Source organism: Humulus lupulus, chromosome 1 (genome assembly GCF_963169125.1).
Source record: "Humulus lupulus chromosome 1, drHumLupu1.1, whole genome shotgun sequence".
NCBI classification, from domain to species: Eukaryota; Viridiplantae; Streptophyta; class Magnoliopsida; order Rosales; family Cannabaceae; genus Humulus; species Humulus lupulus.
The window spans coordinates 289465909-289492314 of record NC_084793.1 but is presented as its reverse complement, the minus strand read 5'-3'; the positions used below and the strand labels follow the sequence as shown (position 1 = coordinate 289492314).

The 26406-nt window shown below is 38.2% G+C and overlaps 2 protein-coding genes across 2 annotated transcripts; both read left to right on the top strand.

Moving 5' to 3' along the window:
- Nucleotides 1–5067: 5067 nt before the first annotated feature.
- On the top strand, nucleotides 5068–5934 carry LOC133778764 (uncharacterized). The gene has a single exon (XM_062218791.1). It carries the CDS (start codon nucleotides 5068–5070, stop codon nucleotides 5932–5934), a length of 867 nt encoding a protein of 288 aa, XP_062074775.1.
- An 8614-nt stretch (nucleotides 5935–14548) lies between these two features.
- LOC133808921 (probable protein phosphatase 2C 60) lies at nucleotides 14549–18683 on the top strand. The gene is made up of 5 exons (XM_062245902.1): nucleotides 14549–14909; nucleotides 15362–15773; nucleotides 15910–16277; nucleotides 17038–17274; nucleotides 17916–18683. The coding sequence occupies exons 2-5, from the start codon at nucleotides 15455–15457 to the stop codon at nucleotides 18177–18179; spliced, it is 1188 nt and encodes a 395-aa protein (XP_062101886.1). The 5' UTR covers nucleotides 14549–14909; nucleotides 15362–15454; the 3' UTR covers nucleotides 18180–18683.
- Nucleotides 18684–26406: the final 7723 nt, after the last annotated feature.

The following is a 26406-nucleotide window of genomic DNA, read 5'->3' as shown; positions in this document are numbered from 1 at the left end:
CAGGTCTAGGGCACTGTATTGAACGACTTCAGTAGAGATGTAAGAACTAAAGACACAGTTATTAAGTAAGATGGTATTCTCCAAGGTGGATCTTTGATCTGGTTATTATCAGCTGAAGATCAGGGAGAAGAATATGCAGAAAACTGCCTTCTATATCAAATAAAAGCAATGGGAAAGCTGAGTTATGTTTTGAGGATTTGATTAATACTGAGTTGTTTTAATGGATTAGATGGACAGAGTATTCAGAGATTACCTGAATTGGATTTGTGATAGTCTTGATCGACAGTATTGTGGTATACTCTTAGTTGGAGATTGACCAAGGTCAAGAAACGACTCAGAGGTCAGGAGTTTCCTTGGACGGGCATGATATTACATGTGCTTTGTGGAAGAGTTCTGAGTCTTCTTAGAGATCAGAACCAGTTTATAGATTGTTATGATATCTCATTGACAGGAAAAGGTGATTGCCCAAGCAACATGTTAGATGAAGGGTGTGACCAGAACTAGAGTAGAGTTACTGGTGGGCCAAGTGGCCAACATTACATTTGAGTTTACTATTTCAGAGAGGATTAAAATAAAACAGTTAAGTGAACCCATAGATGGGAAGAATTGAGGGGAATGTCTTAGTTCGATTAGCTAAGGATTATGTAGTGTCAGGTATGAATTTATTGTGGTATAAGGATCGGACTTGGGATTTTATGGACATTGGGATTAAACGAGGGATTCTGGATGAATCTTATATTACCTCTTATTCTCTTCATCCAGGCATCATGAAAGATGTATCAAGATCTGAAAGCTTTATATTGGTCGCCTGGAATGGAGAGGGACGTAACAAAATATATGAAAATGTTCTTAACATGTTAGCAGGTCAAGACGTAGTATCCGAAACCAGTAAGGCCATTGCAACCTTTGTGTATTCTAAGTGGAAGAACATCACAATGGATTTCACAGTGGGGCTGCCCAGGGTAGTGGGTCAGCATGATTTTGCTCGAGTCATTATGGACCAGTATATAAAGTCAACTCATTTCTATCAGTAAGGACGAGTAATAAGTTGATCAGTTTACAGACCTCTATGTGAGAGAGGTAGTACGCCTTCATGGAATTCGAGGGTTATCTTATGAGATAAGGAACCTGTTATTACTTCCAAGTCTTGGGGAAGCTTACAGAAGGTGATGAGTATACAGTTGGAGTTTAGTACAATTCATTATCCTCAGATTTATGGTAAATCAGAGAAAGAGTTATCCAGTTATTGGAGGGGCACCTTATGAGATGTTGTATGGTAAGGAATGTTTATCACCCATTCATTGGGATGAGATAGGTGAGGTGTTATATTTGGATCCTGAGGTAGTTTAGAGGACCATTGAGACTATTGAAAAGGTTAGAGCTCGGATGCTCGCTTCTCAGAGTAAATGAAAAAGTTGTGTTAATCTGAAATGCACGAACATGGAGATCCAGGTGGAAGACTGCATCTTCCTTTGATTATCACCATGGAAAGGGGTGAGGAAATCAGGGCAGGTTGAGCCCTAGATTAGTAACACCATTGGAAATCCTGGATAAGATCGGTCAAGTTGCCAATGGATTGGCCTTAGCGTTGGCACTGTCAGCAGTATACAGTGTATTTCATATTTCTATGTTGAGGAAACCTGTGTTTGATGAGACTCATGTGTTGAGTTATGAGAATCTGGAATTAGAGGTTAAGTTATCCTGTAAAGGGTAGGCAGCACAGATATAAGACAGAAAGAACAAGGTTATGAGGAACAAAGTTGTACCTTGGGTTAAGGTATTATAAGGAAACAGTAGGGTCGAGGGAGCGACCTGGAAACTGGAATCAGATATGCGGGATTGATATTCTGAGCTACTTAGATAAAATTTTGAGGACGCAATTTCTGTAAGGAGGAGATAGTTGTAACAACCTAAATTTCCTAATAAGGCTTAGGGCCTTGATTAGGGGGCCAGGATGGCAAATTTTGGAATTATGTGATTATATGATATTCATGTGTATCATTATGTGATTATGTGAGTTATACCATAATATGACTTTATCTGCATGTTTAGGTGTATTAAATATGCATGTGAACCCATTTTTGTTTAATTGGGTAATTTTCATAATTTGGCCCGTTATGGGTATATTTTGCATATATGTTGTATGTGTGTGGTACTTCATTATTATTTGGTTATGCTTGGGTTACTCAGCACGAGATGATCCTAGGAGGCAAGCCAGTGGGAAAGTCACAATGGGATCCATAGTTGACTCGGAGTGAGTCAAGGGGTATTTAGCACATTGCCGGGATATTGGGTAATGGGAATAAATATTTGATGATAAATTGGGAGTTAGTGAGATTAGAGGGGAAATTCTGGGAATTTTGACTATTTTACCCTGGGGGTGTTTTTGGGACCCCGAGCATTAGGATTTGCTTGAGGTTACTTAAGCTTGAAGTAACCTGTCAAAATTATAAAAGAACGTTCAAAACTTTCTCTCTCCCTCCCGTTCCCTTTTAGACACCCATTCGCATTTTCTAAGGAAACTCGAGTTTTAGGACTCATATTCAAGTAAGGATCGAGGCATAGCGATTCTAGGAAATATTAGAAGCTTATTAGCCAAAGGATTTAGTTGGGAAATGACTTAATCGGATGTAATCCAAGCTTTAAGTTCTAAGTTTTTGAAGTTTTGAAGCTTTGATTGGATTTTATGTTTTGATGATTTTTTGGAGGATTTGAGACTTGGGTTTTCATGGTTTTGGATAATTAGGATGTTTGGGAACTTTGATTTTGGGATTTGGATATGTTTGGGTAGGTTTTTGGAAGGTTTTAAGTGGGAAAAATCATAAGAAATGACTAGTTTTGTGGTCAAGTCGTGACCTTGTTCTAGCAAGTCGCGACTTGGATGAAGCCAGAAGCTAGGGGAGGAAGCCTGGGGGGCGCGTCGCAACCTAAGAGGGGCCAAGTCGCGGCCCGCACCCAGAGCCCAGGCAAGGGCTCTTTAACTTAGGGGCAAGTCGCGACCCTGAGGCCCAGGTCGCGACTCGCTTGTGCATTTTTTCCTAGATTTGGTTTTTAACTGTGGGAACTTAATTTAAGGGCCTCAGATTGATCCTACTACCTAGTGGAGTAGGATTCGACATCTTGGAGGCTAGGTTTGGGTCTGGAAGTATTTATTTACTCATTTTGATGAGGTTTTATATTATGATTGTGACTAGAATATCGATAGGGGCTTGGAAATAGGATCATGCTTAAGGGTCATTTATTGGTAACCTGTGCTTGGACCAAAGGTAAGAAAACTGCACCCAGTATGTGACATACATGGTTATTGATGAAGCATGTTGAGTGCTTTATATATGGATATTGACTGCATTGTAAATGCATAGCATCTTTGCTTATCTGTGTATGGTACTGACTTATTAATCAGAGAACGGCAATGGTGTTTAGTATTGACCATGAAGCTGTGACTTATCAGTCAAGTTTAGCGGTGATACTGAGCGCTGGATGTATGGTATTGGCTTAAGAGTCAAGAATGGCATTAATGTGTTTAACGCAGGCCGAAATGATTATATCTAATCAACATGAGCATGAAATGCTTGACCGACCCCAAGTTCGATGAAAACTGAAAGTGCTTGTCTAGTCTAAAGGCTAGTTATTTAGAGCCAGGGCTATAAGCTCAGGTGACTGAAATGTCACATGGCTAGGAGGGCGTGGGACCTCAGAGATAGACTTATTAGTCATCTACACAAAGATAGACTTATTAGTCATCTACACAGCGATAAACTTATCAGTCATATATACAGAGATAGACTTATCAGTCATCTATTCAGAAAGTGACTTATTAGTCATCTACCCAAAGATTCTTATTAGTCGTCTACTTCAGAGAGACTTATTAGTCATCTACCTCAGAGAGAGAGACTTATTAGTCATCTACTCCGAACACAGGACCCCACAATCATTTATATGTACCTGCCTGCATGCATGAATAGGGTTATTATTGCTAGGCAGACTTATTATGATTTGGTGACATGTTATTATCTGCTTATAAGCATGTGTTTGAGTTTTCTTGTTGAGCTTCGGCTCACGGGTGCTATGTGGTGCAGGTAAAGACAAAAGAAACTTGGACCATCCTTGAGTTAGAGACCGTAGGTGACGATGTGTACATATGCAGCTGCTTGACCACCACGGCCAAGGGTTTAAAGAGGAACTAGGGTTAAACCCTATTTTGTCGCTTAAGTCGGCTGGTTGTAAATATTTTATTGTAATTAACCTTTAAAATATATTTTGGGATCCCAATGTATATAGTAAACGTTTTAGTGAAACGTTGTATCTTTAATGAAAATTTTTAACCATAAATCGTTAATCACATTTAGTTACACGATTATGGCCAAATGACTCGGTTAGCGAGTTTAGCATTGTTTAAAATGCACAACGTAACGGTCCTTGGGTAGTAGGGCGTTACAATGTGCCTCTTCAGTCTCTTTTGCGGTACTGCTAAATGGATCACCTTTGAAGAAATTTAAACCGAATCGGGGCTTGCCAGGGAGACCCCATATCCTCGTTCCTTTTTCTTCTATCCAATGAAGTCTTGTCAAAGCTCATTCTTAGGGAACAAGAAAGAGGGTCCATTCATGGCATCAAGATTGCAAGGTCTACTCCCCCAGTCTCCCATTTAATGTGTGCTAATGACACGATATTATTCTCGCGAGAAAATAGAACTGAGGTTGAGGCTATTATCAAATGTATCCACACTTTTGAATCTTGGTTGGGCAAAATATATAGTAAGTAGAAGTCAAATGTCTTATTTTTTAGGAGTATGTCCAATGCAGCAAAACATGGCATTCTCTCTATGTTAACCAAAGGATAAGGGAAACCTTGGATTCAGAAAATTTGAGGATTTTAATAGAGCCTTGCTAGCAAAATTGGCATGGCACATGGTCATACAAGCTAAAAGTTCCTTGGGTCAAAGCCTTCCTGGCAAAATATTGTAACACAGAATCCTTTTGGAGTGTAAAGAGCAAACCACAAGACTCTTTCCTTTGGAGAGGAATTTTAATCGCTAGGCCTATTATTCTATAGTGCAGTCTCACTATGGTGGGGTTGGACACGAACATCAATTTTTGGAATCAACCTTGGATACCATGGTTGGACTATGCAGAGTTTAAAGGAACTATGGAGCAGTTGAGGCACCAAAATCCTATACTCAAAGGAATTAAGGACATCTTCAACGTGGAAGAAAGAAGATGGAATAGTGAAGTTATAACAAGGCTGTTTGAGGAAGAATTGGGAAGGAGAATATGCGACATCCAATTGCTACCGGAAGGGCATAAGGATAAGGTGGTGTGGAAGCCAAATAACTCAGGCAACTTCTCAATGAAGTCGGCTTATTACCTAGACCAATGTTACAAGTTTAATGATGTCAATTCAGTTTGGAAATGGCTTTGGGGCCCAGGAATTCACCCAAGGCTTAGCATGGTCCTATGGAGGACGATTTTTGAGGCACTTCCAACAAAGGACAAGATGAGATTCTTGAGGGAGCAACAATGTGATTTATGTAGTCATGAGCAGGAAACAACTATGCATATTTTCAAGAACTGTCCATTTGCAAGAGCAATATGGTTTAGTGGACCTTTTGCAATTCGAAGCGATATGATTCCGAGTAATAACTTCAAATATTTTGTCATAACCTTGCTGGAGAATCATTGCAGGCAGTTGAGAAAAGAAATTGCTTCTTATATAGCCTGCTATGTTGAGGTAATTTGGAGAGTGAAGAATGAAGCTTGGAGTGGTGTCACAACACCAACTCTATCTAGGGCAATATGGCATGTCCATCAAAGATTTGGGGAATGTAAAAATTCAGCAACAACAATCAACGCAAACCTAATTTGGAACAGGGGAAAAACAACACAAATGGCAGACATAACTCTTTGGGTTGATGTAATGTCCCAAATTACCTAATAAGGCTTAGGGCCTTGATTAGGAGGCCAGGATGACAAATTATGGAAATTATGTGATTATGTGATATATATATGTGTATCATTATATGAATATATGAGTTATATTATAATACGACTTGATATGCATGTTTAGATGTATTAAATATGCATGTGGGCCCATTTCTGATTAAAGGGCAATTTTCATAATTTGGCCCGTTATGGGTATATTTGGCATATATATGATATATGTGTAGGACCACATCATTATGTGGATGTATTTGGGTTACTCGGCACGAGGCAATCCTAGGGAGCAAGCTAGTGGGAAAGTCACAACGGGACCAATACTTGACTTGGGGTGAGTCATTGGGTATTTAGTACATTACCGAGTTATTGGGTAATGGGAATAAATATTTGAGGATATATTTGGAGTTAGTGAGATCATGAGAGAATTCTGGGGATTTTGACTATTTTACCCTCGAGGACGTTTTTGGGGTACCTTGAGCATTGGGATTTGCTTAAAGTTACTTAAGCTCGAAGTAATTTGTCAGAAACATAAAATACATTTAGTACACTTTTTCTCTCTTCCGTTCTCTTTTTTACGCCTTTAACATTTTCGAATGAAACTCGAGTTTTAGAGCTCGATTTAAGCAAGGTTAGAGTCATAACAATTCTAGGGAAGATTAGAAGCTTGATAGTGGGGTATTTGGCAAAAAAAAAACAACATAATTAGAGGTAATTTAAGCCTTGAAAATCTGAGTTTTTGTTTCCTTAAATTTCTTAATCTTTGATTGGATTTTATGGTTTTGATGAGTTCTTGGATGGTTTGAAATTTGGGTTTTGATGTTCTTAGGCTGCTGAGTTGATTGGGAACTTTGTTTTTGGGATTTGTCTATGTTTAAATAGATTTATGGAGGGATTTGGATTGATAAAAACGGAGGAAAAAGGCTGAGTTCCAGGTCGAGTCGCGGCCCTGTTCTTGGGCACCGCGACTCAAGCTTGACGAAGGAGAAGAAGCTGACTGCTGGGCTATTTGGGCCGCAGTCGGCACGGGGTGCAGTCAGAGAGGGCTTTAGGCCCTGAATTGAGCGGGTCGCGGCTCAAGTGCTTGCGGCCGCGGCTCAAAATAAAAAAAAGTGGCCAAAATGGGTTTTTAGTGATGGGAACTCAAACCTAAGGGCTCGAGATCAATCCTACTACCCGGTTTAGTAGGATTCGATGTCCCGGAGGCTAGGACTCAGCCCGAAAGCCTTTATTTACTTGTTATTGACGAGATTCTATATTATGGTTGTGACTAGGTTATCGCTAGGGGCTCGGAACCGGGATCGTGCTCGATGGTCGTTTATTTGTAACCTGTGCTTGGACCAAAGGTAAGAAAACTGCACCAGATATGTGATACATGTGATTATGGCTTGGCCCGAATTATTGAAGAGGAATATGAATAGGGCATGAATGCCTAAGAATGTGCATGATTATGATTATGCTTGTGATTATTGATTAAGAATGTTGAATGCTCTGTAACTGGATGTTTATTGTATGATGAATGCATGTTAGCATTATATAATTGAGAAAAACATTGACTTATTAGTCAAGGTCGACAATAGCGTCGAGCGATGGTCGAAAAACATTGACTTATTAGTTAAGGATGACAACAGCGCGCTGAGCGCTAGTCATTTTGGTTAGGCTAATCTTGCTTGTCCGACCTATTGGTTATGGAGAAATTCAGCGCTAAGTATGCTGGGCCAGCTCTAAGGCTGGTATATATAGAGGATAAGGGCTAAGGGCCCCGGGGTGACTTATTAGTCTCATATCCTAGGGCTAGGCCCCAGACTTGACTTATGAGTCAAGGATGACCTTAGCACGCTGAGTGCTTGTAACGTCCCAAAAATGCTAATAGGATTTAGTGTCTTGATTAGCGTGCCAAGAGGGCATAACTGGATATATGTGTGATTAACTGGTTAAATGTGTGACTATGTGGCATGCATGATATATATATATGACAATATGAGTATGATTGTAGGCATGTTTATGAGTATTACATATGCATGTGGGTCCGTTATTGTTTATAAGGGCATATTTGCAATATTGGCCTGTAGCGGGCATAAATGTGATTATATGTGTTAAATGATTGAGACCACATTATTATGTGGACATATTCGTAGTATACGGCTCGAGGCGATCTTGCTGAGCGGATTAGCGGAACAGTAACAGTAGGGATTAATATCTGGCTCGGGGCGAGCCTAGGGGTATTTTGAGAAGTTAATGTATATTTGGGGTTTATTGAGTAATGGGTAAGTATTTGGTGATTAAATGGGGAGGTTGGGATTAATTGGGAATTTATAGGACAACTCGAGGAGTTAGCCGGAATTGGGGTCAATGACCACATTGCCCTTATGGGAAAAAGGAGAGGTTGTGTTAACTAAGGGGTATTTTAGTCCTTTTTAGTTAAAGGGTGAATTCAGTTGAGGCTCTAAGAATGACCAGAACCCACTAGAATCATTAGGATGCCCTCAAACACTCTATTCATTTCCTCTTACATGGATTCTCTCTCTCTCTCTCTCTCTCTCTCTCTCTCTCTCTCTCTCTCTCTCTCTCTCTCTCTCTTGTGTTAAAGGCTTTGAAGTGCTGAAGGGAGGATCTTGATCTTTTAAGCTGGGGAAGTCTAGAGTTGAAGCTTAAGGATTCAGGAATTGAAGCTGATAGAGGGCAGGAAGTCTCTGAGCAATGAAGCTTTAAATTGAGGTAAGGGTCTTGTTTCTGTTTTGTTGAGAACTTAGATGATTAGGATGAATTTGGCTGGGTTTTGAGTGATACTTTGTAGCTGATTTGGGGTGGTAAACTCAGTAGAATTTTGTGGTGATTTAGTGCACCCAGCTTTGTAGTTGAGAGTCCTAGACTCGCTTTTGGAATTGGATGGAGTTGGGAGTATAATTGGATTGGATTCTTTGAGGTCGTGATTGGCAGAAATGCTAAGAAAACCCAGGGGATTCTGGGTTCGTGGAGGCTCGCTGAGACCCAGCTCATGGGCGCTGCGGCCCGCATGCCCAGAATGCCCTAGGAGGGTTTGCTGACTCGAGGGCGCGTCGTGACCCTAGGGGGAAAGTCGCGGCCTGCCTCCCCCAGATGCAAGAGACCGTGCCTCTGACTTGAGGCACACCGCGACCCGCCTAGGCAGTTTTAGCCTAGGTTTGTCTTAGGGCTCAAGGAGGCTCGGGAATTAAAACTTAAGCACTCGGGACGATTTCTACTTCTCGGTTTAGTATAAATCGAGGTCCCGGGGACTAGTATTTGAATCCAAGTTTTTAAACGGTTTAGGATCTTATGGTTATCCATTATCGCATTGTGACTAGGTTATACCGCATGGGCTGAAGGAATAAGGATCGTGCTCGGGGCTGCCTTATGCTAGCTGCTCGGGACCTGAGGTAAGAAAATTGCACCCGAGTTGTGGTTGGGGCTTAAACCCCTTGTATGAATATATTATGAACATGAACATATTGAACATGAACATATTAGTAGCTGATAATATCTGACTGGGCATGCTTGTATACGCTGCCATCGATTACTTGCTATGAATTATGCATCAGTGATTAGATTTGTTTACAGGCCGGCCTAAGGGTGCCAGGGGCCGATAGCAAGCGTGCGGAACGTAGCCCGACGTAAGGGTTCCGAGGTCGGCTATAAAGCAAGTGGACTTGGCCTAAGGGCGTCGGGCTTGGACATTTTACAATAAACAGAAGCGTGGTTCGCGCTTAACTATTTGTATTGATTGATGAGGTTGATTTATATGTTTGATATGCTAATCTAGTGAATTATATTATTGTGGTTATACTGTTGCCTAGTTGTGCATGTTGTTTTAAGTTTTCTTGCTGGGCCTTGGCTCACGGGTGCTATGTGGTGTAGGTAAGGGAGTTGATAGCTGGACCAGCCATGAGTTGGAGAGCTTTAGGGGCGGTGTGTACATATGAGCATGCTCGATCACCACGGTCGGGATAGCTTGGGAGGAATTAGGGTTAAACCCTGTTTTGCCGCTTTGGACGGCTAAATTGTATCTGTTTATCTTTTTCAAGTCTGTAAACTGGATTTTTTAGGATCCCGTGTACAGACTTAATATTTTAATGAAAAATAATCATTTTGTTGACCAAATATTTTATTACTTGACCTTGACTTAATCTTTAATTACACATTTACGTTCAAACAACTTGCTTAGCAGGTTAAGCACTATTATAAACACAGAGTGTAACGGTCTTGGTTATCCAGGGCGTTATAATGCTGGTTGAAAAACATTGACTTATGAGTCAATGACGACCTTAACACGCTGAGTGCTGGTCGAAAAGCATTGACTTATGAGTCAAGGACGACCTTAGCACACTGAGTGCTGATTGAAAAGCAGTGACTTATGAGTCAAGGACAACAATAGCGCGCTGAGCGCTGGTCGATATGGTTATGCCTAATCAGAAGCGTTATATACGCTTGACTGACCTATTGGTCATGAAAAATTATAGCGCCAGGTACGCTAGGCCAACTCTAAGGCTGGTTATACAGAGGATAGGGCAAAGGGCCCTGGGGTGACTCATTAGTCCCATATCCTAGGACATTGAACCCCAGTATGATTCCATAATCATGTATTTTGGGCGCTAAGCCCCAGTATGATGCATTGATCATTTATCTTGAGCTATTAGCCCAATATGACGTTGTAGTCATTTATATGGATGATATGCATGGATGAGTAGGGTTATTACTGCTAGGCATGCTTATTATGATTTGGTGATATGCTATTAATTGCTTATGAGCATGTATAAGTTTTCTTGTTGAGCCTTGGCCCACTGGTGCTATGTGGTGCAAGTAAAGGGAAAAGAAAGTTGGACCATCCTTGAGTTGGAGAGCTTATGTGACGATGTGTATATATGCGACTACTCGACCACCACAGTTGATGGTTTAAAGAGGAACTAGGATCAAACCCTATTTTGCCGCTTAGGTCGGTAGGTTGTAACTTTTTCATTATAGTTAACCGTTTAAATAAATTGGGATCCCATGTATGAAGTAAACGTTTTAATAAAACGATGGTAACTGTGACCAAATTTTTTAACCCTAAACCGTTAATCACGTTTAGTTACACGGTTATGGCCAAATGACTCGTTTAGCGAGTTTAGCACTATTTAAATACACAGTGTAACAATTCCTAAGTAGTAGGGTGTTACAATTGATGCCTCAGTGAAGGACAACAAAGCAGGACTAGTGGTAGTGCCAAAGTAGAGACTGTTGGAAACTACTAGCATCAAAACAATTGTTGGAGTGGCAACCTCGACTTTGGAAAGTGAAGTGCTTGCTATCCTCTTGGCTCTGAATCAGGCAGTTGATCAGGGATGGCATAGCATCCAAGTTCTGTCTGACTCTTTGAGTGTAATAACGATGTTCATGCAGAGTGGAAAGCCATCTGACTGGCGTTTGTGGCCTCTGTATCTTGAGGTTAATTCACTAATTAAAGGGTTCAATAGTTGTACTTTGAACCATATAAGTAGGGACGATGATGCTTGGCTGATCCAATAGCTAAGCGAGCTAGAATTAACAATCTAGTAAGTTTTGTAACTCATAGAGAGGAGCCCCTTTTGTGGTTTCCACTATTTTCCCTTAATTCAATGAACGTTTTGTTACAGCAAAAAAAATAATTAAAACAGTCGAGTATTCATTTGTACTAAAAAATATAATAAGATAGTTAAAGGCTAATTTAACATAATGAATATGAAAATCCAACCATCACACAACATTTTAACTGACCCTAACATTAGATCTTTTAATTTTATAGTAGTTTAATTAAAGTAGAAAGTTAATTAGTGTAGCTAAATATTACAATTTGAAAATTATTAGTTGAAAGAAAACACTTTTTAAGGTTAATTAATATCCTTAAAAAAAGGTGTTTATCCTTAGATTGGCATCATTAGCATATATTTTGGTAGCTAGGACTTTAGGTTCTTAGTCTTATGAATGTGAAATCCATACATATCTTAAGGAAGAAAAGGCAGTCATTGATATCTCCATGAAAGGAACTTGTTGGTGTGAAAGGCCACCTTAGACATGACATTTTATTCACCATATCTGATCATTGAGGCATTTTCACAAACACAAACTGTTGCTTTCACGGCTCAAGAGTTTTGAGCTCCATACCTATGAAACATAGTACCTAATTATAATCAAATAATAATTTGACCCAATATTAACAATATTTTCAAAGGGATTATTATCTTCTTTGTCATTATCAATGTAGTCCAATACTCCAATTCTATTGGTTTCGGAGATGGAAATAATTTTACAAAAATCATAATATAGATTTATAAGACCCACCAAAAACTCAAATTAAAATAAAATATATCCTATAGTTTTCAAATAATATTACTCCATCTCAATCATAATACCTAAAGAATGGGGAATGTAAACAGTGAAAGGAACAAGTAGTATGAAACTCTTTCAATTCAACTGTGAATTTTGATATTGACATTATTGACTTTGATTTAACAAAAGAACTATTATTTTTTCCACATTAAGAAACAAGAGAGTCAATAATATCGGTATTAGTAACTGTAATGCAACCAATGTAGAAATTTCTTCCAAGTAATAGACTTTCCTGCTTGTTTCTAGAGAGTTCTATTCCACTACTAACTCATCATGATTCACAAAGAGACAATTTATACATCTTCACACATATGGAGTGAGAGAGAGAGAGAGAGTGAGTGGTGGAATCTGAATCATTTGGTTGTGTATGCTTCATAATTATTTGGTTATTATTATTATTCAATAATATATATAAAAAATACCAAAGATTGTACACTTTTTTTTCCTTCCTAATTTTCAATGCTACCCTTTTTTAATTAAACAAATATCTATGATTTTTTTTTTCTTGTCTGATAAATATCTATGGCTTTAATCAATACATTATGCAGGAAAGAGAATACTTTGTTGTACTAAAAACACTAAAGTTAACACCTTTGGTCTTCCTAAGAATCTAAAGTATATCTCCAAGATTCCAACAAAGCTTATAAAATAATATATCAAAATACAAGAAAATAAAATAGGGGGAGAAATGAAAATTTGTATAGGTATACATGTTTTTTGGAATTTGTTATGTTGTTTAATCTAACTTAATTATATATGGCCTGAAACAAGGCAATGGACCAAGTTTCTTTGGCTTTGAAGACTTGTTAGTTGTTATATTGTTTTATCTTATTTTTATGATTATGTTAAATTAAAAAGCTTCAAATCAAATACAATGAAATATATGTTTTTGAATTGGGATTTTGATGTGTTTGTTGGCTACTTTCTCATGTCTAATCCAAAACTTCCAAATGGGCAGTATTGAACTCCACCGACCAGATTGAAAGCCTATCTAGAAAAGTAAGACCTTTAAATATAACAATACCCGTTTTAGTAGTAACAATAATAATAATAATAATAATAATAATAATAATTTTGTGTTAAAATTCATATAAAAAATATGAACAAGAGATAAAGTTGAGGTCTTTAGAATCAAGCATGAGTCTTTATTAGTGGTGAATATTTTTTTTACCACTTTTTACCCCAAAATAGTGACATAAAAAATGAGTGAGATTCACTATAATTATTATTAATTGTTGTTTTTTTGGTTGGGAAGAAAAGTTTGTAACAGTTGCTCAACCTCATAAATAATTTGCCACTTGCTTCACTACTTGGGCGACACCTGTCCCCTTATTCCTTAGCTAAGGGACACATATGCAACCACACCAAAGAAAACATCTTTGGGATCTTGTTATTTTGGTATTAGGTGTTGCCCATGCAAATAATACTCAATCAACACGCAATAACATATAGTTGGAGTTCAACCAATTATAAATAACATGAATCTTCAAACCCCATAAAAGAAAAACCCACAAAGGAAATTTTATCCAACATAAATAAATAATGACAAATAAAATTAGGAAAAAAAACAATTTCATGGCATCTATTTGTTTGTGTGTTGAATTCTAGGAAGAAAAAAAAATTGATTTTGGTGGTATGCATTCATTGTGCTTTTGATTTTGAAACCCCATTTAGTCAAAGATTTGTCCTTATAAACATAATTTCAAATTTTGATTATAAACAACAATTATCTTCTCTTCAAGATAAAAATTATAAAAGGTAAGAACATGATGCAATGAGTATAATTTTTCTATGATACGAAATTTAAACTCAAATATTATGTTTTCAATCACTAATTTTTTTTTGTGTATTTATATTTTTTTATTAAATATAAAATAAATGCAAGGCCTTACTAAAATGTTACTTGCTCTTTAAAAAAAAAAGTGAATGCATTTTCCATTTTCTTTAATGGAAAAAAATAGTAGAAAGGTACTTTTGATGGAGGAGAAGAAAAGAAAGAACTGTTTGACCTAACTTATAATGCCTTTGCAAAAATAAATATTATATAATTAAAAATAAATAAGAAATAAATTGATATTTATTATTTTTTAAAAATAATATTGTTATTTCTTCCTCTTTCTATCTACTTTCTCTTTCTTTGGTTATATGTGGAGCCCATGGCTGCCCATATGCATTGCTGGCTTTCAGCCATCGCTATGTTCGTTTTCTTTTATAGGGGTTTGTCTGCTGAGAAAGACCACAGAGAAATTAAATAAATAAATCAATTATTTATATAATTAATCAATTACTTAATTACAAAATAAATAAAAATAAGAGTCCTTAGTTTGTTCAATCACACTGATTGAGAGCTTCATATTCAATTATCTCTCTTTATCTTCTTCTTCGTCTTCTTCGTTTTTCTATCTCTGTAACCCACCCAAAAGAGAAAAAAAAAGGTAGAGGAGAAGGGGGTGACCCATATCCAAAACCCTATTGCCAACACTTTGATTTGATCGATCTATAGATCTAAAGCTTTCAAACCCCATGTATCGTTTTGTTTCTTTTAGATCTCCATCGTTTTCGTCTGCTCTGATTCACTGAACTGATCACACAATCCTAATTCTATTTATTGCTGTAAGTTTATCTTTTTATCTACACCCTTTTTGTCCTTTTTTGTTTCCTTTTCAAAATCTATATTTTATTTATCTATTTTGTTTGGTTTGTTCTTTTGTTGACTTTGAATTGTTGTTAATCTTTAACTTGTTATTGGGTTTTTTTAAGCTGATGAATAATCTATGGTTATAGTTGTAGAGTAGAGGAGAATGTAGGGGTTGAGTTTTAGTGTCAATGCTATTTTTGCCATCTATCTCTCTTATCATTTACTGGTATCTGTTTCAAAGTTTTTGAGCAGAAATGGAGGTGGGTTTTTTATTTTAAGCCTTATTTTCCCACTATGTAATGTGGTAACTGAAATCTTGAAGAGTGTTTTTTTTTTTTTTTGGTTATGGAAAAGATCAAATTTTGTCACTTCGGATTCTATTGTTTGGTATTGATTTTGCTTTTATGATGTATAATTTGGTGTGCAGAGGAGGTAGGCCTGTGTAGTTTCTCATTGGATTGTTTCAATACATCCATTTTGGATGTGGAGGCATAGGAGGCTGGCTCGGGTGAAATGAGGGATGTTATCAAGGTTGATGAACTTTCTGAGGGCCTGCTGGCTGCCGTCCTCGGACCGGTATGTTCACACAGGTTCGGATGCAGCCGGCCGGCAAGATGGTTTATTGTGGTACAAAGACACAGGGCAGCACATGAATGGTGAATTCTCAATGGCTGTTGTCCAGGCCAACAACTTGCTTGAGGACCAGAGTCAGATTGAATCCGGTCCATTGAGCACGCTTGACTCTGGCCCTTATGGCACCTTCGTCGGAATTTATGATGGCCATGGGGGTCCAGAGACCTCACGTTACATCAATGATCACCTTTTCCAGCATCTCAAAAGTAAGTTTTACCATCGATTTGTTGCTTTCAGGGGGTGGTTGTTGTTATTGTAAGCATCTAAAAACTCCTATCTGTTATGGCCGAGGATTAAGTCGTGGTAGTTGATCATTTCAGTTAATATTTGATTTGCTAACAGGGTTTACTTCAGAACAACAATCCATGTCAACTGAAGTGATTCGTAAAGCTTATCAAGCCACAGAAGAGGGGTTTATGGCCCTAGTTACAAAACAATGGCATATGAAGCCGCAACTCGCAGCCGTTGGATCTTGCTGCCTTGTTGGTGTGGTATGTGGAGGCACCCTTTATATTGCCAATCTTGGAGACTCCCGTGCTGTGTTGGGGAAACTTGTCAACGCAACTGGGGAGGTTCTAGCCATCCAGTTATCTTCGGAACACAATGTTGCTCTTGAATCCGTGAGACAGGAAATGCACTCTACTCACCCTGATGATTCGCATATCGTTGTTTTAAAGCATAATGTATGGCGTGTCAAGGGCTTAATACAGGTAAGAAGTGAAGGGTTTATATGATCTTTAGAACATATTTATGCTGCTCTATGAATCTGACTAATTTTTTCTTCTTCCCACTTTTCTTGTTTTTTTCTGGTACCCTGCATGAATTTTCCTCTAATCTTTTTGCTTAATCCGATCTGAAATGGTTCGAAGGTTTATATTTCATTTCATTTGGTTATCTCCTGGTTTCCTCTTGAAAAACTAATTACTGGTTTTATGTTTAGCATACAAGGCTGGACTTAAAAATGCCAAGACTTTGGCGCTAGAAACAATATATTGCTGGTTTTATACTATGTAATAATCTAATCTATTTGTTAGAATAACAATTCTAGGCCCATAAACATTCATAGTTAGAAAAAGAGAATATAACAATGATTTGTTGATACAGAACAGTATTAATATGCTATTGAAATGATAATAAAGTGTATGAGAGCATTTACAACCCCAAGGACACCCATTAGCTTTTACTTGGGATTTTGTATTTGAAAGATACTTGTGGAAGAACTTGTTAGTCTTCCAGAGAAAATGGGATTTTAGAGAGTGTGATGCAAAAGTAGTTAGTTTTTTTGTTTTGATGCATCCACGTTCTTTTAATGTTTAATTTATCCATAAGTTAATTGAAGTACACTTCTAGTAATTTTGCATGAAACTATAATGTTGTTATATCAGTGTTAACCTACTATGTTTTTTTTTCCATTCCCCGTTATCTTATATCTAATATCTTTCTGTATTTGAACTACTTTTGTTTCTACAGGTTTCTAGATCTATTGGTGATGTATATCTAAAAAAGGCTGAATTCAATAGGGAGCCTTTATATACCAAATTTCGCCTCAGGGAACCTTTTAAAAGGCCAATTTTGAGTTCTGAGCCGTCAATTTCTGTGCATGAACTTCAACCTCATGACCAATTTGTCATATTTGCCTCTGATGGACTGTGGGAGCACCTTACCAATCAGGGAGCTGTTGATATAGTTCAAAATCACCCACGCAGCGTAAGATAATCCTCTTTTTACAGAAATTGTTTCATTCAGTTAGTAATCTGCATCATTTTATTACGTAAGTTGATAACTTACTTGGAAGAATTATGTGAAGCTCCTTGTATTTTTTTACTGCGCACCTTGTTATACATGCTCTAAAAAATTGCATCATTTATAACTGGTGCATGTCACTCAACTTTTGTGTCAATGATCGAGTTTTTATTGATTGATATCTATGATTGGAACTCGATTATATATAAACATTTTTTTTTACTGATATCAGTAAATTGATTTTTACTTTTAAATAATGTGCCACCTTTTTTTTTATTTTTGTTCTTTGGAGATGTGTAACATTTATATGCCTAAAAACTTTCTGTTTGTGCGAATGTGCATCAACTATTTCACGTATGCAATTTTTTTTAAATTGTGGTTCTTGCTCCCACAAGGATTGGATGAAACTTGAATTCTTAAAGCATTTTATTATCGGATACACATGTTCTAAGCACTGGAATTATAGGATTAAAAGCTATTTATTTAGTTGGTTTATTTCATTAATGACATGGGATACCGAAACTCAATCACATCAAACACCTTGCCAAAACTGCTTCCATATAAAGATAAAGAAAGAATTTCAGCTGGCTTTGTTATATTTGCAGGGAAGTGCTCGAAGGCTTGTGAAAGCTGCCTTGCAAGAAGCAGCCAAGAAAAGAGAAATGAGATACTCAGATTTGAAGAAAATAGACCGCGGTGTCCGCCGACATTTCCATGATGACATCACAGTTATAGTCTTATTTCTCGACTCGAATCTTGTGAGTAGAGCCAGTTCTGTTAGGGGTCCAACTTTGTCTTTGAAAGGGACTGGTGTTAACATACCTACTAAGACTCTACCCCCTTGCTCGACAATGGAGGTCACTACATGATGAACAAACCCGGAGCACACGACTGTTTTACCTAGTGTTACCCTTTCTCTGAAGTCGAAAACCTCATGATCGATCAGCTCTGTAAATCTAAGAGAGATGAGAGAAGGTGCAGTCAATTAATTTTTTTCTTTTTTACTGTACTATGTAACATTTAACTTGGGACTTGTATTTTATTTAGTTTCTGAGAACTGGAGCAGAAGTAAAAGGAAAGAATCATGGAAAGTTGCTCTTCAAAATTTGATGCTGTGAAGATTCTTTCATCAGGACTATCTTCTCTACGGATTTTTACCCTTTTTTTTTTAATTTTTTTTCTCCAGAGTTTTTGCGTTATGTAAATCTTATGTGAAATGTCATTCCTGAAAATTCAGAACTCTGTGTTGTTTTTTCGTTCCGTGAAGATGACTCCTCCTGGGGCCACCACATGAGGAAGGGTTACCCTTGCTTTCTAATGGTTGAGGCTGTTGAAATATTCTGAGAATAGTGCTTTTCTAAAGCATTGGATAATGATTCTCTTTGTTTTTTTGTTCTTTCACAAATTAAAAACTTTTGGGGTATTTTAGATTATAGGGACTAAAGATTTCATGGGGTCTACCTTTAACCCTAGCCTACAGTCTGGTTAGAGATCCAAGAGCATTAATCATCATTTCTTTTCTTTTGGGTTGAAACCAAAGAATCTGACTTCAAAGCTGGAGCAAAGCACAAGAGAGAGCAGCACAACTTAGTGGAGTTTTGCATGATGATAAGGTTTTATTAAAAAAAACCTGTTCACTAATAAGACAGTGTATTGGCTTTTTGAACAATCATAAAAAAGTGTAATCAAAGTTTTGCATGAGATTTCAAAAGGGACCAAAGTCTTCTTAACAACCAACTAAGCCTTAAGAAACTTAACCTGGTTGAGTGCTTTTGCCTTTTTTCCCCACTTGTGACCTTTGGTTTTGGCTTTATCTAATACCAAACAACTCCATACATTGCATAGTATAAGAGAGAGCATTATTTCACAACAACCCATGAGAAGAGAGAGGTCCCGCTCCTTTAACTTTGTCCCTTTGCTTATCACAGTTTGAGGGCACTATTCTCCACACCTACTGGCAACTTCTACAAGTAGTACTACTGAAAGGCTCTGTCTCCAGCTCAGTGATGTACCTGCATTAACTATCAATTTGAGCTCTTATTTCTGTAGTTATGATCGCTGTTCTCTTCTAGGGTTAACACGTTAATGAAACCTAGATAAAGTGTATTTTTAAGGGTAGCACTTGTTTTATCCTAATATGGTTCCAACAAAAAGTTCCTACTTCCCTAATAAGGTTGGCCAATAGATTATATCACTAGTGCCCATGTATCATATCGCTTTCAACCACAAAGGAAGATAAAGAAAACGAAACAAAAGGCCTATTGCAAAGAGAAGAATAAAGAAAGACCATAATACAGCGGGCGCTAGTTTGGTAAGCATAACTCCAATGGATTGGGTTAATATTAGTACTAAGTTGTGATTGATATATAAAAAAAAATGTTACAAAATAAAATATAAATATGTGACCTACTTAATATTGAGATTGGGTAAAAAAATATAATAAATTATGTGGGACTCGTATATAATTGGAAGATGTGAAAAAGAGAGATTAAAAAAATCTTATGAGACTCACATGTACGATTGTTGACTGTCTTTTTAGCCAACGATGTGAGAACGTCAATAACGACAAGCCTTCAAGAGAATGTAAACGACACAGACGGTATAATAAAGGAAATAAAGAACACACAAGAGATTTTTATAGTGGTTCAGCCCCGATTGTCGCTAATAGCCTAATCCACTTAGAGTTGTAATTTATAGACCTATACTCAAGATCAGATGGACTGAGCCAACTGAGTTTCTTCAGTACAGATTGTGAAAATACAAGAGTTCTCTCAAATATCAGCACTTTCTCTCTCTAGAATACACAGACCCAATTCTCTCTCTCTAGAATACACAGTCCCAATTTTCTCTCTCTAGAAAGAAGAAGCAGAAGAACCCCTCTCTAATCCCATAAGCCCTCTATTTATAGGCCTGGGATACTCAACTGATATCCCCTTTAGATATGGATATTTTATTATTCATCTTATATTTATATTACAAGAAATATTTAAAATATAACTAATTCCTCAATTTGAGTGAGGAATGAGAGATTCCCGCGTATGTTGTTGAAGCTGTCTCTGGGAACCTTGACTTAGTCTCCTCTAGCTAATTGATCCACCTCCTACTGACTACCCATGCAAGTGCTGGTCGAACGTGCATGGTGGTAGGACTTGTGCATGTTGATTACTCCTTCAAGCTTTCCTTGGACCAAGGTGATACAAGCTTGGCTCTCCTCGAACCAAGGTGGTCTGAGGCAACACCCTTGCTTCTCACCTCGGACAAGTCCGAGCATACCTCCTCCATTCAAGGTCCCTTCGGACCTCGTGGCCTTCCCCTCGGACCAAGGTGGTCCGAGGCATCCTCCTTGGCACCTCACCTTGGACAAGTCTGAGGCACTCTCCTTTAGCATCTCCCAACTATGTCCGATCGGACATTGTGTAGGCTCTCCTTGGCACCTACCTTAGAGACGTTCGAGCCAACACTTAGGAAACCTTGGGAGGCTTACCTCAAACACACCCTTGGGGTCTCCTAGGACCACTTTCTCCTTGGGGTCTCCTAAGACCAATTTCTTGAGTTCTCCTCGGACCTCATCCTTGGGTTCTCCTAGGATCACTCTCTTGGGGTCTCCTAGGACCACTCCCCTTAGCTCTCCTAGAATGCATTCTCCTTAGCCTCCTAGGGTCATTCTCCAATTTTTGGGTATAACAACGATGAAGAGAGAAAGTAAAAAAAAAAAACCAACTATTTTAACATTTCTTATTAGTAAAGAAAAACCTGAGAAAACTCAAGAAGGAAATTAAGAAAAAAATCTGGTATATTATTGAATGAATCTCCAAGAATACAGAGCATAAGTATTTATTACAATAGCAACGTTGTTAAGCCAACTGAACATAACAAATTCAGTTAGTTAGGACAGCTAACCAAGACAAAACAACAAAACGACTACAAAATGAATCCTTAATACAGTTCACAGACTAAAACTCCCCCTAACAATCCCATCTTGTCCTTCAAAAACTGGAACTGTTGTGGAAATAAGACATTTGTAAATATGTTTGCTACTTGATCTTTTGATGCAATGTAAGTTGTCTTGATAACTCCAGCTAGAATATTTTCCCTAACTAAATGACAATCAATTTTTGTGTTTCGTTCTCTCATGGAAAACGGGATTTGTTGCAATATGAATGACCGCTTGATTGTCACAGTAAAAATTAACAGCTTTGCAATGAGTTTGATTAAGTTCCTTAAGAACCGAAATCAACCAAACTATTTCACAAGTCACATTGACCATTGCTCTATATTCAGCCTCAGCAGATGACTTTGAAACAATATGTTGATTTTTGCTTTTCCAAGATATTAAGGAGCTACCAAGGAAAACACAAAACCCTGATGTAGACTTCCTTGTATCGTGGCAAGAGCCCCAATCGGAGTCAGCATAAGCCCTAAGTTGCAACTCTGATTTAGCAGAGAACATCAGTCCTAGACCAGGACTGCTCTTGATATATTGTAGCACCTTTTGGACAGCTTTCATGTGTGGAACTCTTAGAGAAGACAAAAACTAACTTAACTTGTTTACTGATTAAGACAAGTCAGGTCTTGTGATGGTTAAGTATTGTAACTTACCAACAATTCTTCTATATAGTTGAGGATCATCAATCAGCTCTCCTGTATTTGAACTCAGCTTCAAATTTGGCTCCATAGGTGTACTAGAAGGCTTACATCCAAGATAGCTGTAATGCCCCAAATTCTCCGTCGTGTTTAACGGCGTGAACAGTAGGCCGGGAGGGCCATACTTGCTTAATTATGCTATTAATTGACTAAATGCATGTATATGTTGATTATATTATGATATGATGTGAAATGCATGCGTGTGAGTCCATATTTTTATCCACAGGGGTATGATGGTAATTTGGCCCGTTGAGGGTAAATTGATTATTTGTTCGCATGTTGGTGATATAATTTGAGACCACATTATAATGTGGGTTTGTTCGAGCTATTTGGCATGAGACGATCAAGGAATGTTAAATATCGGTTTGGTCATAACGGGCTTAAGCTCGGGGCTCGGGGTGTTTTTAATGATTAGAGTGTTACCGGGCATTAAAGGATAACGAGATGTGAAATATTGGCGTTTGAGAATATTGAGATTAGCAGGAATTGGGAAGCGTTAATTATGATTAACGGTGTAGGTGGAAAGTGTCAAAATTACCCTTGAGTTGGCTTTAGAAACTTTTAAAGACCTAGGGGTATAATGGTCTTTTGGCTTGGATATATATGAAGCTTGGAAGGCTGTAGAGTAAACAGAACCAAAACAGAGTGAGAGTCTCTTCCTTCTCGTGCATTCATTTTCCTTGTTTCTTCTTTGGAGTTTTGAGCTCAAGGTGTGGAATTAAGCTAGGGAATTTGGAGGTTGAGGTTGTCGACATAGCTCAGCCATTGAAGAGGGTTTGGTTTCGAATTTGAGGTGAGTTTTATCCATTGTTTTACTGGTTTTGCTCTGTTTTCGTTTTAGGATTTCAGCTCTTGATTTTGGTGTGGAAAGTTGGAATCAAGGGGAGTTCTTGTGGTGTTTTACTTGGGTTATGATGGGAGAGAGTTATGGGTGATGTTTGGAGGTTTAAATGGGTGTTTGGAAGAGGTTTGGGTGGTGTTTAAATTGGGTTTGAAGGGTTGGTTCCAAGAGAAATCGTAGGGGAAGAAAAACAGGGGTTTTGGCTGAACTGGGCGTTGCGCCGCGGCATGGTCAGGGTGAGCCGCGGCCCTTGGGGGCTGCTGGGTTTAGGCGCCTCTGTTTGAGGGGCGGGCCGCGGCATGGCCAAGGAGGGCCGCGGACCTTAAGGCATTTTTGGCCAGAATTAGCTTTTTAGCATTGGGATTCAAGCCTAAGGCCTCGGGAATGAACCTACTACCCGGTTGAGTAGTGTTTGAGGTCCCGGATGTTGATTTTTGGTTTGGGAACCTTTTATTATTCATTTTATTGATGGAATCCCATAATTTGGTTATGATCAGGTAACCTCTAAGGGACCAAAAGGTCGATCGTTCTCAGGGTCACTCTTTTATTTGTTCTAGCTCGGAACTGGAGGTAAGAAAACTGCACCCTAAGTGTGACATGCGTGGATATTTGTAAGGCATGTTGATTGTGTAATATGGACATGGATTGAACATGGAATGCTTAGCATATGTTGTTCGCTTGTGCATAGCACTGACTAATTAGTCAGGTTTGGCAAAGGTGCTAGTATCAACTGTGAAGCTATGACTGATTAGTCAGGTTCAGCAGTGGTACTGGGCACTAGTCACGTTGCACTGACTCGTCAGTCAGAATTGGCAAAGGTGTTAGTATCAGCTGTGAAGCTGTGACTTACTAGTCAAGTTTGGCAGTGGTACTGGGCACTGGTCACATAGCGCTGATTAATTAGTCAGAACGGCCTTAGCGTGAATCACGCAAGCCAACAGAGATTAGATCTAATCGACTATTAGCATTGAATGACTCAAGGAGCATTAATGCCTGACCGACCCTAAGGGTCGATGAATAAACAGAGCCTGGAGGCTAGTGGCTTACCTAGCAGCCACTCTCCCGCTAGAAAGAAGAGCTTGGAGGCTAGTACCTAGCAGCCACTCTCCCGCTAAAATCATGTGATGTTCATTTGCTTGTTGAAAGCTTAATGTTCAGTATGATTATAATGATAATCATTTGATAATGTTTATGAGAAGTGTTATGTTTTCTTGCTGGGCTTTGGCTCATGGGTGCTATATGGTGCAGGTAAAGGGAAAGAAAAGTTCACCTAACCTTGAGTGGAGAGCTGATGTGGTGGTGTGTACATATGTGGCCGCTTGACCACCACGGTCAAGGTGTTCTCAGAGGAACTAGGGGGTTTACCCTACTTTTGCCGCTTAGGTCGGCGGGATTGTAAATTTAAAACTGTAATGACCATTTTGTACTGAGAACCACTTGTAAATGTTTTGTTTAGCTCTGCAGAGCAGTTTGTAATAAAATCTCCATTTCCTTTTTATTGGTTTTGTACCTTAACCTGTTAATTACACTTAGAGCACGTTTTTGACCAAAGGACTCAGGTAACGAGTCAAATTTCCGGTCCACCGTTCACCGTAACTGTTCTGGGGTAGCCAGGGCGTTACAATAGCCAAATCCCTCAAGAAGCTCAAGAGCATATGGGCGTTGGGAGATGAAAATACCACTCTCGGATCTGGCCACTTCTAAGCCCAAAAAATATCTCAAGTCACCCAAATCTTTTACTTGAACTGAGCATTCAACCTTGTCTTAAGGCTCTCAACTTCTTATAAATTATTGCTGGCCACAATAACATCATCAACATACACAAGAAGTGTAATAAAGCTGGTATTGGAGTGCTTAAAAAAGAGAGAATGATCTGTAGCTGAATGCATGAAACCTTCCTCTTTCAAAGCACTTGAAAACTTTTTGAACCATTGCCAAGAGGCTTGCTTGAGTCCATATAAAGACTTGTGCAACTTACAAACTGGTCGTATTGGTAACTACCCCTTAGGATGATAGCCTTGAGGTAGAGTTAAACACCTCCTCATGCAAATCTCCATGTAGAAAAGCATTATTGACATCTAATTGATGTAGAAACCATCCATGAACCGCAGCAAGAGCTAGAAGGAGCTTGACTGTAACAAGTTTGGCCACTGGAGCAAAAATATCATTGTAATCGATGCCTTCTTGTTGAGTATACCCCTTTGCAACTAAACGAGCTTTGTATCGCTCAATGGAACCATCATCATTATGTTTGATCTTGTAAACCCACTTACTGCCCATAGTGTGCTTATTTGGAGGTAAACTAACAATAGTCCAAGTGTTGTTTCTTTCAAGAACATCAAGTTCGGCATCCATAGCTGAATCCCATTCAGCAATACCAGCTGCTTGATAATAAAACTCAAGTTCAATGGTGTTGGAAATGGCAAGAACAGTAGCACGAAAATTTGGAGATAAATGAGAGTAATCAAGGTATTTAGCAATAGAATACCAAGGAGCACAAGTAGAAACCTGAGATGCATCACAAGAAAAATTAGTGGCAAGATTACAATGATAATCAACAAGATAAGAAGGCTTGCAGATTGGCCTATTGGAGCAAATTGTGGCAAGAACAACAGGCGGATTCAAATGAGATGTACTGGGGTTAGACAAAGTATTAGGCAGCGGAATAGAAGAAGAAGGCCACAAAGATGCAGAAAATAAATTTGCATAGTGAGCAGGTAAGTCATCCCCAGTAACAAAGGGAAACAAAAATTCATGAAACTCAACATCACAAGAATAAAATACACGATTTGAATCCAAATCCAAGAGTTTGTAAGCCTTCATGCCTACTGGATAGCCAAGAAAGATACATGTTGTAGCACGAAGAGAAAATTTAGAACGATAACTAGGAAGAGTGGAGGCATATGCTAAGCAACCAAAAGCCTTAAGATGTTGATAACTGGGAGACTTGTGATGAAGAATCTCAAAAGGAGATTTATTTTTAGATTAGGAGTAGGAGTGCGATTGATCAAATAAGTGGTTGTCAAAATGCAATCACCCCAATAAGGGAGAGGAATATGAGATTGAAATAAAAGTGATCGAGCCACATTGAGCAAGTGTTGGTGTTTTCTTTCAACAACAGAGTTTTGTTGAGGCCTCTCAACACATGAATGAAAATGAATAATGCCTAAAGACAAAATCAAATCAGGAAATTGCAGCTCCTTGGCATTATTAGATCGTACAACCTTTACTTGAATATTAAATTGTGTTTTAACAAAAGTAAGGAAGTTAGGAATAACTTGTTGGGCCCCTGACTTGTGTTTAGTAAAGAAAACCCAGGTATTTCTTGAACAATCGTCAACAATGGTGATGAAATATCTATACCCCTCAACAGTCATAGTATGAAAAGATCCCCAAATATCAATGTGAATAAGATCAAAACAAGCTTTAGCAATGTTATGATTAGAAATAAAAGGTATGTGTTTTTGCTTAGCATAATGACAAACATAACAGTGAAAATCTGAACAAGAAGTATGCTGAAAAAAAATCTCTTTATTCAAAGAATGAATTTTTACAGAGGAGGGGTGGCCCAATCTATAGTGCCACAATGAATCAGACGTAGGTTTTGAATC

Coding starts and splice junctions, on each gene's coding strand:
- LOC133778764 (XM_062218791.1), top strand. CDS start 5,068: ATGGTGGGGTTGGACACGAACATCAATTTTTGGAATCAACCTTGGATA.
- LOC133808921 (XM_062245902.1), top strand. CDS start 15,455: ATGTTATCAAGGTTGATGAACTTTCTGAGGGCCTGCTGGCTGCCGTCC. Junction 15,774..15,909: donor CCTTTTCCAGCATCTCAAAA/GTAAGTTTTACC, acceptor ATTTGCTAACAG/GGTTTACTTCAGAACAACAA. Junction 16,278..17,037: donor GTGTCAAGGGCTTAATACAG/GTAAGAAGTGAA, acceptor TTGTTTCTACAG/GTTTCTAGATCTATTGGTGA.